Here is a 15,391-nt window from a genome sequence, read left to right as displayed (position 1 = left end):
TTAATAATCAAGTGACAATTGAATGAGGATATTGAAGTCCAAACAAATCACGATGGGAGTTCAAGAGGGTACGAATAAAAAAACTAATTTGAGGAAAAAAGAACATTTTGGAGGGAGGTATATTTTTCCGTGCTTACAACAAATGGTACCCTATGCCAAAAATCAAAATTGTTAATCGCACTATACTTTTTGTTGAGTTGTTAGGAGTGACACAATGGCAAGTTTCAGCTGTGCTCACTTTTTGGTTGCAGACATTGACGAATGCAGTCTGGGAACTCATACCTGCCACAGCACTGCGACCTGCATCAACCTGGAAGGCAGCTTTCAGTGCATCTGTGCAGACAACGCTACCTGTTCATTCAGTAAGTTTGACTAACCTACCTTTGTACACTGTGACATAGCACAAGCGCACGTTAGTGCTTTTTCCCTCATTTTCTTAGCTAGGCTATGGGCAAACACCAAATTCTATGACCTATGGTAGTGGCTAAGATTGGGAACATTCCACCATATAGCTGATTTTTCTAGTGACGTTTCACTTGCAACGGAACTAAACGCAGATAGCCTGTAAACTGTGTTGCAATCTAGCTTTCTGGAAGTACCCAGATCAATAGGAAAGCTTAGTCACCCCACACACAGTGCCTTGTTTGAAAGTTTAAGAAGCAAGGTGTCAACAGAAAGGCTGTTGCCCTGATCTAACAGTGGTGCATGAGGCGTCGGTTGTTTTAACCACTGCCCCTCAAAACTAGACCCAACAGAACTGAATGCTCAAAACTGTGTTCCTACTACAAATAGGGAAAAAAAAAATGACCGCATCTCCCTGTGGTGAATGATGTTGATTGGGGCGAAGCTCTGGTGGTGCTTGTCTGCATAGACGCTGAGCCGCAGCGTGCCGAGCCTTTCGTTCGTTTTCATCCATGTCAAAAAGAGAATGCGTGGTATGGAGCGGGGTTATATATGCATTTGAGCATTTGACCGCAGCGCCCTCTCCTGTATAGACATTGAGTGGCTACATGCAACGTTTCATCCATGACATCTCCAGCTCTTGAGTTACTACCACATCTCAGAGCCCCCTACTTGTCCCGCAGTCGTGGCCAAGTGCTTAAAGGGGCGGTGCAACGATTTTCGGACTTTGGTCAAAGATTTCTGGAAGTTGCCCCCTGACACTTCTGAAGTAGAGAACAGAAAACTGATTTCGCCTGCGTGTCCTAGTTTTTGCGTAAAAAAAAGATAAAGATTGGTATTTCGGGCACCCCTCAACTCACTCCCAGTCTTCAGGGTCACACCTGGTCGCACTCCCAGTGACGTCATTCGGAGTGCCGTGTAGCTTCCCGTGTGCTATCTCGGAGGACGCTTCCCCTCCCTCTCTCTGCGTACATTAGCGGGCGCTATGCTGCAGCTTAGAGCCGAGCGAGGTCACGTAATCTTTCCGTGGTAGTTCCTTCGGCTGCCACTTGGGGCTGCAGGTGGGGGAAAAAGCTCGACTTTTGCTTGGCGATTATGCAGCGGAATCGCGACATTTTTAATGAAAGAAGTGTTTTCTCTATCCTCTGGGACACGATAAACAACGTAAAAATGACGAGATGCAAATTCTTTTAATCATAAAATCGTTGCACCGCCCCTTTAAGGCGATGGACTAGAAATCCATTAGGGTCTCCCCGCACAGGTTCGAAAACTGTCGACTGCGCAAACATTTCTTTTTTTATCACGTGAGCTCACGAGCACGATCATGAGCACGAGCACTAGCAAGATCGATGTGAGCACTGACGCCGGACGGACAAGGCTAGACCCTGAGGAGCTTCGCCCCTAAAAAATTTGAAAGCTTGTTGCTTGTGGCAGTAACTGTTTCTGCCATCACACCTCTTTTAATGTTTACAGAACCATAAATACCCTATCTATTTGATTTTAAATACACGCTTCATCATCTTTTCTAGCAAGGTTTAAAGGGTGAGGTTGTCTCATCTGAAGGTACTCTCTGGATGTCGGCACAGAGGCAGTGGTTCGGTCTCCTGAATCAAACTTGCATGTGCGTTATAGTTTAGGAGGTCTGTAGGATCTCTCACTGCTTTATTGCACATTTTCAAGACTGGGAATTGATTCTTTGTTATACAGCAATCAGAGGGGATAACCTCATAATTAAGAAGTTTGAGAACATCCTCCTTAAGGGAGCACAATTTTCTAGTCTTCTCAGGCTCCGAAACATTATTGTGGTATGTCAGTTTCGACATAAAAGTATGGTATATGATGTTGATGTCCGTTGTAAACGTTGTTCGGTTAAACTCTCAGACTTGTGCCATATAGATTTCAATAAGCGTTGCGTATTAGATTGCATCGGGGTGTTCATTATAAATGTCATTTGAACTACCAAGTCCCGCAGACTTATTGGGGCACTTGGGTTTCAATGAGAGTTAGGTATATTACATCAGGGTCTTTGTCGTAAATGTTAATTGAATTGACTTTTACAGACTCGTTGTGGCATATAGATTTCAACAAACAAGAGGACAGCTAAGAACTTCTTACGAGTTGTAAATGCGAAAGCATTCTAGGCGTCGAAAGGAGCAAAAGCGGCCGCAGCGCCAGCAGGGAGTGCGGTGGTGCACCGTGCAGACAGCCCTGGCTCGCTGGTAAATGCTGCGCTGCTGGGTGAAGCGGCAGCGGGAGTGCGAAGCTTGGTGCGGCACCGGGAGTGCGTGACGACGCATCTGCGTTACTATGCTTTTCTTTGCGTTTTATTTCTGAGCATTCGTGCTTGATTTGATGACTCGCATTTAGGTGCCATTTCGCTCAGCCAGTGGGAATTTATGTGCCGTTACACTCAACCGAGGGAGCTAGGTGCTGTCTTCCGTGGTTACAGACAATGCCGGCTGCATTCCATGGGACAGTTAATGCTTTCGCATTAAACAGTTGCGTGCGTTCCGTCGGGGTCTTCGTTGCAAATGCTGTTCGGATTGACTCTCGCAGACTGTGATCACCTGGGGATGGAGCGAATCAACGGCGAGGTCTGGCCCATCGGACCGGGGTCTTGCACGACGTGCGCCTGTCGAAACGGCGTCGTGGACTGCCGCAAGGCGCGCTGCGACTGCTCCGACCCACGGACGGACCTGGAGTGCTGTCCGCAGTGCGACCGGTCCAGCTTCTGCGAGCATCAGGAGGCGCCCATCAAGTTCGCCAATGGAGAGCGCTGGATCTACCAGTGCCAGATTTGCGAGTGTCTGGTGAGATTGCTGATGGCGGCGTTTGCCACGATGCTGCAGCTTGCGCCCCTAGTCCAGGCGACGCGGGCAATCCGGCAGTCGTTCCTAGTTGGGGGACCATGCAAGCCGTCGGGGCTACTTGCGCCAGCGAATTGAGCCACCTGTGGGCCAATGGGACATTTTGTGGTACCATATTTAGGGGTGGGAGGGGGGTACTTTCGTAGGTTTTACTGACAAATGCACAAAAAGCCTGCATTAGGGTCGGGAACACTTTGGTGTCTAATACGTCACACTGACCGTTTTTGCGACCAGTGATGAAGCGAAGCGAATGAGGTGAGACGAGAGAACAGTGCACAAAGCTAAGCTTCACCGCTTTGCACCGGCGTCTTTTAGAAGTAGCCAACACGGAGGAGCACTTCAGTTAGCTCAGAAGTTTGCTGGGGTAGGCACTTGATACATCCTTCGCATTTAAAACATATAAAAAATAGCGAGGGGTCACTTATTGCAGCATGGGTGTACGCTCAACATTTTACGGTAGGAGTGTCGAATAGGAGCGTTCGCCTTGGTGATGCTATAGTAAATATCCAAAACAAGAAGCACGAAAGCATTGTGTGTCAATAAAATCTACTCTTTTAAGAGAGAAAAAAGGGCTGACACAGTGTGCTATGACTTCCTTTTTCGTTGAACGTGCCTTTAGGTATTCCCTCACCATTTTAACCTGGCCCCCCCAGTGATTCGTAGGTCTTTAAAGTTAAAGGCAGACATACACTTCGCGCTTTCCACTTCTGCGTGCCTCCTCCTTTCCTATATTCTCTCCACTTTGTACCTTGCCCCAACTTGGCTCCCCTCGCAGCTTAGGAGAGGGGAGCGCTAAGAGGATTGTCTTTCTTGCAGAAAACCGAGGTTGGGTACGTCTGCCTTTAAGGCAGGCTCGCACATGAATCTCACCACTTAGATAAAGCGAAGTCAGCTCTATCTCACTGGCGTGTGAAAGATGTGCAGTGTGGCAGCGTGCTTACCCGGCGTTCTCGCGACCTTGCGCAGTTTGGCGAGGTGGACTGCTGGAGCATGGAGTGCCCCCACGTGGCGTGCAGCAACCCTGTGCAGCGAGCCGGCGACTGCTGCCCGTACTGCGAGGACGACCCCTGCGACACTGGGGCCAACGGGACGAGGTCGCCCCGGGGCTGCACCTACATGGGGCGGCTGTACCAGACCGGGGAGAGGGTCCCCCTCGCGCAGGACCCTTGCACCAGCTGCAAGTGCTCGGTAAGGGGGAGGGGGCAGCCGGGGCGGACCCATAGGCACACGTTTGGGGACAGAGGCCGAAGTAGAGCGACGCATCGAGGTGGGCCGACTGGTTGCAGCTTTGTCGCCGTCATTATCATTTATTTTACAGCAGAGCTGTTGGGACTAGTTTCCCTAGTTTTGTGTCCGTGAACAAATCTCGACGCAAAACTCAGGACAGCGACCACCATCTATGAGGCTTTGAAGTGGATATTAAGGTGTTTTTTTTTATGAAACAGGCTTAATCTTGAGGTTTGCTGCATAAATTGAGTTTGTGCCATAAGAAGACAATCTTAAAAACCACTTTAGTTCCACTTTAAGAATACATAGGAGGCTTAGGGATACGCACTGGAAAGAAGTCGCCAGACTGATCAATGCGAAATAACTTTCATTATCTAATTTGGGTTGATGTCAATAGAAATGTGTTTATGTGCAGCTTATTACTTTACCAAAGTGTTGAGCCTATGTTTGAGGAATATTTTCATTTTTGTATTTTTGTGAACCAAAGTAACTATTTGAGCCATCGGGTAATTGATATTCTATTGAATTCTGAAAGGTGTATGTGCAGATATTGAGCCAATGTATAGTTTAACACAGTTCGGTAATATAGCACAAAGAATACTTATTCACAGTTGCTTGAAAACAGTGTTGATATCCTTGTGTTCTTATTTTTGCAGGCTACCGGTGAATTTTTCCATCTCGCCGCGATTTATTACACGCTGCCTCCAAGCTAACATTTTCATACTAATTCGACTAACTAAATTAACACTTACCCTTATACCATTGCAGAGCTCCCCAGGCGAAAATCAGTCCACTTCCAGCTGGATTATGGAACTGGAAATGAGGCATTCCAGCTGGATTCCAGCTGGGTCCAGTTGGATTCCAGCCGGGTCCAGCTGGAATGCCTCATTTCCAGTTCCATAATCCAGCTGGAAGTGGACTGATTTTCGCCTGGGTCTCCAGGTTGCCAGCAGTATGTCGAAGACCATTGCATGCCTTGATAACGAACCTCGTAGTCTGCCTTTTTTAGCAGTTGCCTTCATTTGCTGGTTTGAGTTCTTGCCCCCCTGCCCCCATTCCACTAAAAGAAGCGGCGAATGCTGGTCCTCGTGTAAAGGCCGCCTCGCACGTCTGCATTCTCTTGCGGTCACTCAACACACTGCCATGCTGGCCGCCATCCACACCCTAAAACACATCCGACTTCAGTACATATATCGACAATTTTTTACGCATCGTTCTTTCACTGTGGGCGGCACAAAATTCTGGGCAAGCAAAATTCTCGCGAATACCGCAAAACCTTCGGTTTTTTTATGCACGAGTCGGAAGTCGGCTACCCAGTTGGCGGCGCCGGCTTGTCGAGCGGTTACGAGAAAACGCAAACGTGCGAACCGGCCTTACGCTGTGCCCCTAATCCTCGCCGGCGATGTGTGTGTGTGTGCTCATGACGATTCCCTTCTAACTTATCCCATTCCAGGTTCCCATCTGTGAGCACTTGGTGAGCAATACGGGTTATAGCTTCCATCGGTAAAGCAACTTCACTATCTTGGCTTCCTCTTTTCTGCACTGGCATCTTTCCCTCGCATGGCCAGCACCTTGCACAAACACGGCGTTGCACCCAGACTAGACGAGAGTAGTTTTCGGCATTACTGCAGCAACTGCGGACTAGGATGACACAAGCTTCGATGTAAACGAGCATTCTTTATACATGCATTTGTGTAATCGGTACTGTAGGATGCGCTCAAAGCGGTCTGGGCTACCAGTCCTATGCAGGTTAAGTTACGTCTCAGCAGACAAGACATTGGACGCCATTGTAATGAAAACTCGCCTGTCGTGTTGTGAGCATTCTTCATTTTTGTTTAATTTTAAACTTTTAAGCTAATGGGTAACCATCTCTTTTTCTATGGTTGTGAGCTTCTTATCTTTAGTGTAGTGTCCTCGTTGTTTACGATTAGTCTTGCCCTAGCTCATCACAATTCGATGGTTGATTTGACGTCTACTATGTGCCTTGTACGTGTGGTATATGTGCGTACGCAAGATGTCAAAGCGATCAGAATTTTATTCATCAGCACTTGTAACTTTGAAATGTAGGCGCTTTGGATAGATATTATTTTATTCCTGCTTGAGTTTAACTTCATCTTAATGAAGTTAAACTTCGTCGAACCTGCAAGCATCCTGTTACTTTAAAAGCCAAGTTTGAACGAGCGAGTAAATTTTTTTGCATCACGCTGACAGTTTTTTTTTTGTTTTGTTTTTTGTGGGGGACAGTTTTAAATGTTTGAAATTACTGACTTTACGTAGATATTTTTCGTATTTTTAACCAATTACTGGTTTGATTATCTGCCCACTAACTAACAATGCTATGGAGGTTCTTGAAGCTTCCTCAGTCAATGGTAGGAAAGAAAAAGGCCAACAAGAGACGTAATTCAATTCGAAAGTTTTTATACACCAATGAAAATTTTGTACTGCAGGAAAGAGACAAACCGCCGATCTTTCAGACCGAAGAGCAGTTAATGAAGCACCTCGAGCGATATAAATTTCCGAAAAAAACCTGAAGAACAGTCAGTCCCTTCTTAACGATGATGCTGTGATGGTTCCCCCAACCGGAAACGGCTCGGAGCCCGTGTTTGTGCAATGGGCGCTGGCACGCCTCTGCATGTTTCTGCACCCGCTGTGTAGTGATATAATGGACTAACCGCTTGACCTCATTCATTGCTCAAGTTGTTTAAATTACTCCAGAGTCAAGCCCAGTGCATATTGGAGTACAGTCGCCGACCGATTTTTCAGACTCTCATTATTCCGACGTTCTCACCGAACCGTCACTCACCCCATGGAGTTAATGTATAACATTCACCGAAATTTCGGACGCCATGATGTTTATTGCTCGATATTTTGGACATAATTTGCGTGATTCCCTCAGTTTACAGCCACCGCAATAGCGCCGCGAGCCTAGTCACTGACATTTTGGTTGTTTTGATTTTGCCCTGGAGCCTCGATACCACGTCCTCTGCAGTAAACAAGTTGGGTTGAGGCTATAGTCGGCTTTTTCGGTTCGGCTATAGCCAACACGGCCACCGTCTGCTCATTCTTATGGCTCTTCCAGTTCTTCTCGTGGTCAGTGTTTTTCGAGTGCGACCGCGAGAAGAGCGGCCGTCTGCCGTTCTTGTGGTCTTTAAGGGGGGACATTGGCTAGAGATTCTAACTTCTGAACTACTCAAGTGATAGGAAGGAAATTTGCTGGGGAGATTTAACGTCAGATGTAGGTGTACTGTGCAAACTTTCAGCTCTCTAGGACAACTTTACTTACCTGCATAAGGTGTGTCACTTTTGTTAAGAAATCTATGATATGCAAATGAAGCTATTAAGCACCATTTTGATGGCTAGAATATAAAGTGGGGGATGTGGTACCTTGGGCTACCTATTTTTCTTTTAACTCAAATGTAAATATTTCAGGAAGAGTGATTACCTCAATATATGAGATGCTTATCTGTCCTGTGTCAATTTTTGTCAACAAAGTTTCTTTTCAATGAGGACTTGAATTTTAAACAAAATGAAGTAGATAGCCCGACTCCCCAGTAAATTTCAGTTCAGAAACATCTTAATTGTGGTATCGGAATACTTTTATCTTCGAGCAAAAGATTCCTTCGTATGAAATTTCTAGCCAGAGTTGGAACTAAGGAATATTCATTCAAACATTGAACTTCTGTACTTTTTTTACTGGCTCACAATGTGTTGAAAATATTTTATTTCAACGTAACTATTTGTTGTATGGCTATCAAATTTAGTGTAAGGGTGTAAATTAGTTTCTTAAACCAAAAACCTCAAAATTGAAAAATGAATTTTTTTAAATATATTTTAAATTTAGGCCCCCATTGACGGGATGCTGAATCGAAAACCGAATTTCAGAAAACAACCCAGAATCGATAGGCAGAACGCTACGAATCCCAAAACGTCGCTCATAAAGCAGTATTTCCAATGGACTGTCGTATATTTGTAAAAGAAGAGCGCACTCGCACAAGGCCAAAAGGCGCGTGACCTCGCGATTCTCGTTTGACTCCGCGAGGGCGCGGAGAGGAAAGAAAGGGAGCAAGGCCATTTCTCCTCCTTCTCAACTTTTCTGCGATAAGCTGACGTCAACATTCTTCCTCATTCGCTCCTTTATTTTCCAGAAAATACTGTCATCCGCTCGAGATATAGCTGTACGAGTGATGTTTCTAGGTTTATGGCGCCCTTTTGAATACTACTGCAAGCTTATTTTCTGAAATTCGAATTTCGTTTCAGCATCTCTTTAAGCGCGAAAATTTTTTGCCGATAGGCTTAGCATTGAAGTGAGCTTGGTGGACTAACTGTCTACAAATAGTGCCAAATGGTGCCAACTTCAACTTCGCTGTTTGTGTTAACAAAGTCGCCGACAAAGCGCAGCATCGTGATCAAACAGATCAACAAACAAATGAAAAGTGAACAATATAAAGCAGAAGTTGCATGGGAACTTAAAAATGACATCAAGCAAGTGGAAAGTGGCCAATACGCAGCGGAATATGCACAGAAATTTGATATTTTGGCTGAAATTGACTTTTCGGACCGCTTGATTATTTTGACGATTTCGGGGTCCCCTCAGAGTCCGAAAGATCGGTAGGCGACTTTACTATAAAGTTACTGACGGGGCAAAAACGTCGGGGGTCTCGCTCTCGGATGTCTGTCCTCCTGTACAAACTCGTTGCCTTCTGTCATGCTTCGGCTGTGCGTATGAGACGCCCAAAAAGTTGTCGAAGATAGGTAGCTTTTGTTCCAGCTTCGGCCGATACACAGCAAAGCTTAAGGAATCGGCCCAATTGCTCAAGCTTTTCCAAGGCTAGCAGATGAAACAAAGCATTGCCAGTGCTAACACTCTGCTGGAGCTCAATAGCACCAAGAGAGTGGAATCTCCAAGTGCTTGCGAGTTTGCCTGGCAGCCCTTTCTTTTGGAATGTATATACATAAGATCCTCGCTTGTGTCTTTTCAATCAAGCGAGCCATCGTATGCATCTGGTTTTTTTTCGTTGCAATCTGCACAGCATTGAGGTAATTGAGCCATCGTATGCATCTGGTTTTTTCATTCTTCAGGTTGCAGGTCGTTCTTGACACTGCAACGGTAGAAACTGTCGTGGCGTACTTGGGCTTACAGTGGAAAGAAACCTGAATTTTATTACACTTTCATTATAGTAGTTCTCGTTAGTCAAGACATGGCGAGAAAGTTTCACTGCATACCTGCGTGGGAATCCAGTAGTGAGAGCACGCTCCTGCAGTGCAAAGTGCGTACCTGCCAAGTCTCCCCGATTACCCGGGAAACTCCCGAATTTCGACCAATTTGTACGGTTGAACAATAGATCATTTGCTAAATCCCCCAAGCACCCCCAGCCCGCACCCAAGGAATTATGGGAACTGTGTTCTTTCAGCTCCCTAATGATCAGTAATTGCGACCAATTTCATGGTTACACAGTTTTGAGCGTAATTCGTAGTCACCCTGAACAAACGTCGTATAGAGCCCAAGGACCTGTCGTATCATTTTTAATATTGCTCGTCAATGTAAGCGTTTCTGACACTGTGCATGCGATCCACCTTTCAACCTGGCCGAGCTGCAGAAATCTCTTACAATATTATCATTCTCGTTATTCTTGTTTTAGCAGGAATTGCTTAAAAAGCCGCGAATTCACAACAACGTAAACCAGGATTTAGCTCGGAGTCAGCGGGTCTGTTTATAGCACTTTTAGTGTTTCTAACTTAGTATCGTTATCTTTGAAGCTGTACGAGAATGATAATAATGTAAAAGATTTCTGCAGTTCAGCTGGGTTGAAGGGTGGACAGCATGCGCAGTATCGAAAACTCTGACATTGACAAGAAATTTTAAGTGACATATATGACAGGACTTTGGGCTTTATAGGACGCTTGTTCAGGGTAACTCCGAATTACACTCAAAACTGTGTAACCATGTAATTGATCAAAATTACAGATCACTAGGAAGCTGAAGAAATACCGTTCCCATGATTCCTCGAGTGTGGGCTTGGGACGCTTGGGGGGATTTAGCAAATGATCTATTGACAAAAAATCAGCCTGAACACACAAATAACCCCTCCCCCGCCCCCTCTTCCCTCCTTTAAATAGCTTTTGCCGTCACAACAATTTGCAGCAATGATAGCGAGGCCCAGCCGTTTCTTGCTAGCCTAAGCAGTGTTGTCTTCATGTACATTCATTGTCAATATTTCTTTTTCAAAATCACACCTACCCCCCCCCCCCCCCCCTTTCCGCTTACAAATTCTCCCGGGTTTAGTTTCTCCGAACTTGGCAGGTATGACAGTGCTATTATCTGTCCTCGTTGGCTGTTGTCCCCGATTTTCATGTTTGCATTTCCTGTTATGAATAAGTGGGTCATCTTAAAACACTACCTAATGGACATAGTTCCTTCGGAACTATATGGAGAGTTGCAAGAGGTGGTGTCTGATTTCTGCTTTCTGTGGTAGAGAGTTTCTAAGTTAACTGAAGTGTCATTGGCAGTCAGGTTACGTAGCAAAAGCAAAAATAAACACCGCATGGAACCACGGACAACTTTTTCAAACAGATCCTTGTGTCGTCCCTTGCCTTGTTTGCTTATCCTTTTTATGTTTCTTGAGGTGGCCTATTACCTTTGACCCTCTGTTACAGTTCATCGAAGAATAACTAATTTATAATTTCAAACAAAGCAGTCATATATTATTGCACTCAGCTTTCTATATTGGACTATGAGAAGCATGCATGTGATATGGTAGAGAAATGCACATAATAAATTCCTGGATTGGAAGCAAATTTCTTTTATTGTAAGCCCATAATATTGCCATGTAACCCAACTTAGCTGTGCTGGCACGGGTTATGTGCCAACACGTTTCTGTTGTCTTATCATTGTCTCAAAGATAAGATCTGGACCATTTTATGCAGCTAGTGTACAAAAATCAAGTGTCTGTAATTATCCCCTCAAAAAACACATGCTTTTGTACTTTGTTTCAAATTTTATGTTTGATAGTCGCAGAGCTATGTAAAATACCGGGCAAGTGCCTGCCCAAAAGCTTTAGATAATCTTGAAAAAGGACACTCGTTAAGTTCTGTAGAAGTGCAGAAGGGGCACAAAGTAGTGTGGGCTTCACCACTTAGCACCGGCACACGTACGTAAAGCTTCATTACTTCGTATGGGCGTGCTCGGAGAAGCAGCAGACAGGAGGACCTTCTGGGTTAGCTACACTCCGTGTACTTTTAAGCATATGCTTCAAAGTCAATGAGCCCGTGCCCTGTAAGCCTGAGGGTGGAGCTCCTCAATTCAGAAACCTGGGGTGGGAACCTCATGTGTTCTTTGCTCGTTTTTCAAGCATTATAAAAGTGGTTACACATGCTCTGTATTTTATGGTGTGCATTCCCTGGGGATAGTCTGGTACAGAAGATTACAAAGGCATGCCTGCACTGTCTTGTCCTTGCCACGACACACGAAGTTACCCCGTTGCAGTCTTGCTAAATGCTCATCCTCTTCTCATTTCTCTCTTCTCGCCCCATTCAGGACGGGCAGCTCTGCTGCATGTACTCTACAAATTGCCTTGGCAATGCTAGCCTTGTGGCAGCACAAGGCACTCTTCACAACCGGGAGTCCATCTCCGAACAGGGCACGCGAAAACGTGCCGCAGGGGATGCATCCTGGAAGTCGCTCGGACACATCTCCGAATCGGAGATCGCTCGAAGAACGACAGCAACCACAGCAGCGGCGACAACGACGACGGCATCCCGCATAGCGCGACGCCATCGCCTTCTTTATGGACACAAGGCTCCATCTACAACTGCAAGGGTCTACAGGAGGACGCGTGTCTTGCAGAGGATGTCCAGGACTGGTCCTGGTGGACACTGAGGTTTAGGTCACTGGGGGACATGGGGGAATTAGGGACTTTGATTGTCCTCCTTCTGCACTGCCCTACAGCTTCTTTCCTGTGCATGACAGCTTCGGCCTGGCTGAGTTATCCTTAGCTCCAAATGCCATCTCCTGCCTTCTGTGTGAGTGAACAGTTCTCGAGCCCGGTCGTCGTCGCTTGTGTGCACCGAAGATACGCTCAAGAGATGAAGCCAGGATGATGATGACAGCGGCAACGACGGGCGACGTCTGCAGCCCGGTTATCCCCACCAAGAGGAAGCTTAGTGACGTGACAGTGCACCGCACATGGGTCGACTCACTTTAAGGATGTACATAGTCTCGTTTGTTGTTTTTCTGCGAACTGTGTGGGCGGAGTGTCTCTGAAAAGGTGTGCAGACATGTTACATGCGTGACCTGCGGTTGCCGAGGCGGCCTTCAGCCAGTCTCGATGCCCGTTCTGTAGATCCACCTTCTTTCCTTACTGACAGCCACTGCCATGTGCTTCTTACTACCTTGGCAAGATGTGGAGACGACTATCGGTTTGCGAGCGCATCTGCGTGCGTATTGGACGTCGCAGTTCATCTCCCTTTGCCTGCGATGACAGCGACAGTGCACGGTCCCGCTTGTTTTTACGCCAGGAGTTTTTTTTTTGTAAATAGTATGCGAGGCCCCCTGTCCCCTTGTTCCTCCTCAGTTTGCCACCAGCCCAACTTGTACTTAACTTATTTAACTTAGTAACTTATGAAAGTTGTTGCTTGTTCCCGTGTTGTTTTTTTCTTTTAAGTGTTTTGTGTGTTGCGAGTTTTTCTATCACACTTTATCCCATGCTCTCCTTGCCCTTTGGCCTCCCCTTTCGTAAGTTTTTTTGTTTTTTTCCCCCTAGATTCTCGTAGAACACGCCCAAAATCAAAAGTGAAGTAAGCGCATGCTGCAAGGTGCGGCCTCACAGCCTGTTCTTGTCGTTGCATAGTTTTCCCCAGATACCCGTGCAAAAGGCATTTTGAAGACGGTTGTTCCTATAGGCCCACAACAAAGAAAAATACAATATAGGTTCCCTAATACTCGCAGTTTGGAAAGAGAGAGAGAGGACGGTTTTCCTTAGTCACTTTTAGCGTGAAGTGTACATACTTGTGCGTGTTAGACATACTCCTAGGTATAACAGGCATGCAAAGGTCCAGTCTCACTGCCTTTTGGAAACATAGTAGCCGCGACGACTCATTGTGGCAGTCATGCTTGTCAACAGCTTTATGCAGAACCCAAACAGGCTTTCCGGAGTCGGCACATCCTTCTACTGCTGTCCTCCTTTTTGAATGTTATACAGCACGTTTTCTTCTGGCAGGCCGCTAGTCAAGTCAATTAGTCACACGAACGAAAAAAAATGAATCGGTCACGACAACTTCTACTAACGGGACGTGGAAGTGTATAAAAACCCGGTTAGTTTGTTGGGGAGCGGGAGTCTTGGCGTAGACATTCCAATGCCGATCCAAATGCAAGTGAACTCAGCGTTTTTTGGTGGCACAAAAGCTTTCGTCGTTCTGTATGTTCTCGGTGCGTGTGTGTGTGTCGTCGGGTGGTGCGTGCTACCACCTGCGGCGAGGCAACTGCAAATTTTCTCTCTGCGAGCTTGATCTCAAGTTGTGTGGTCGTGCGAATTTTGCTGACATTCCATGCTTGCTGGAAAAGAAATGTTCAAAACAAAAGCCTGTAAAGAGTAAAACAAACAAGAGTTTAGGGTAATTGTCACGCTTTGAACCTGAAAACACTTCTACCTGTATGCATGAGCATGTGCGATCTGCCGCAAAGCAAAAGTGGACCGCACCATGCGTGGAAGCCAAAGAATTGTTAGGGGTAATTTAAGAAAAAAAAAACATGCAAGATTACAATTATGAATATATATATAATGTATATTTACTTGTCTAGATGTATCTATAAACAAAGCGAATTCTTTATAGAAAAGAGGCCTTAGGATTCTGCTAATCACTGTTCTTTTCGAGGACTGGAAGGTAAAAAAAGTGTTGGAAAAAAAAAAAAAAACTTGTAAATAGATGTTTTCTAGTCTAATATCAACAGCGTTTCTGTGGATTTAGTGTTGCGGTAATTGATGCTTCGGTGATGATTCGCAGCGATACCTCATGTAACATCACTAGTATTGGGAGTAAAATTTTAGGCAGTTTTCTACTTGCCTTGTTTTTATAGTTGCTGTGTTCTTTCCTTTGTTCGATTGTTTTCGTTGGTTTTTGATTTTTTCCTCCGTTTTAGTCGGCCATTAGGTATCTCGATTCCTCGAAACATTCAAATTGGGAAAAATCTTGACTATTTGGAATGTCTTTAATATCTGTCCAGATCACTTGGGTACAAAATATTATGAACACTTTATATCTTGCACACATCTTTGTGTGCACAGAATAACGAAGCTCGCTCGAGGCTTTCAAACGTTTGGTCATCCACATGTCGCCTCAGATGAGACCCGCTGACTCTCTAATGTATTTGACATCCTCTTAATGTCAAGAAATTTGCTTCGAGTTCAGCTGCAGTCGTTTTAATTTTTGTTGGTCTCAACTTTGTTGACAAATTATTTCAATAGAACAGGTATGCATAAAATGTCTCCAAATCCATCTGCACTGGTTTGAAGGTATTGGCTAATGTAAAATAAATGAAGCTAGTCGTTTTTTTTTCTTGTATTTAAATAAAGGCATAATTTAAATAATTGTCTCATTATGAATCAATTCATCTCTAAAACGAAAAAGCTCAACCACTGCTGTGTTTTTCGTGCCGCGTGGATACTGCAGCGTTGAGAGCTCGATTGCTTCAACCAAAAGATTGCATTGAGATGAGCCTAGATGGCCCTGAGACACGTGAACACTTCCATCACTTTCATTCTGAGATATACCGCAGTGGATGCTGCAACCAGAGCTCTGGCTGCAACCAGGGACGGATCCAGAACTCTGTTTTGGGGGGAAGGAAGAGGGAGGGAGGGGCGGAAAATTTGTAAGGATACTATTCTCCCATTCTTTCTTGT

At 45.3% G+C, this 15,391-nt stretch overlaps 1 protein-coding gene across 1 annotated transcript in view; it reads left to right on the top strand.

The window, feature by feature from the left end:
- The window catches only part of LOC8028364 (protein kinase C-binding protein NELL2), a gene marked incomplete in the record, with an annotated part of 58,704 nt that extends 44,137 nt beyond the window's left edge, over positions 1-14,567 (top strand). Inside the window, 4 exon segments of the mRNA XM_042293448.1 lie at positions 252-362; positions 2,959-3,212; positions 4,236-4,457; positions 12,031-14,567. Coding sequence (XP_042149382.1) covers positions 252-362; positions 2,959-3,212; positions 4,236-4,457; positions 12,031-12,372 — 929 coding nt within the window.
- Positions 14,568-15,391: the final 824 nt, after the last annotated feature.

Source organism: Ixodes scapularis, unplaced genomic scaffold (genome assembly GCF_016920785.2).
Source record: "Ixodes scapularis isolate PalLabHiFi unplaced genomic scaffold, ASM1692078v2 PGA_scaffold4__175_contigs__length_147842914, whole genome shotgun sequence".
Classification (NCBI taxonomy): domain Eukaryota; kingdom Metazoa; phylum Arthropoda; class Arachnida; order Ixodida; family Ixodidae; genus Ixodes; species Ixodes scapularis.
Note: the sequence above shows the minus strand (reverse complement) of the source record. Positions and strands in the feature narration are given on the sequence as shown.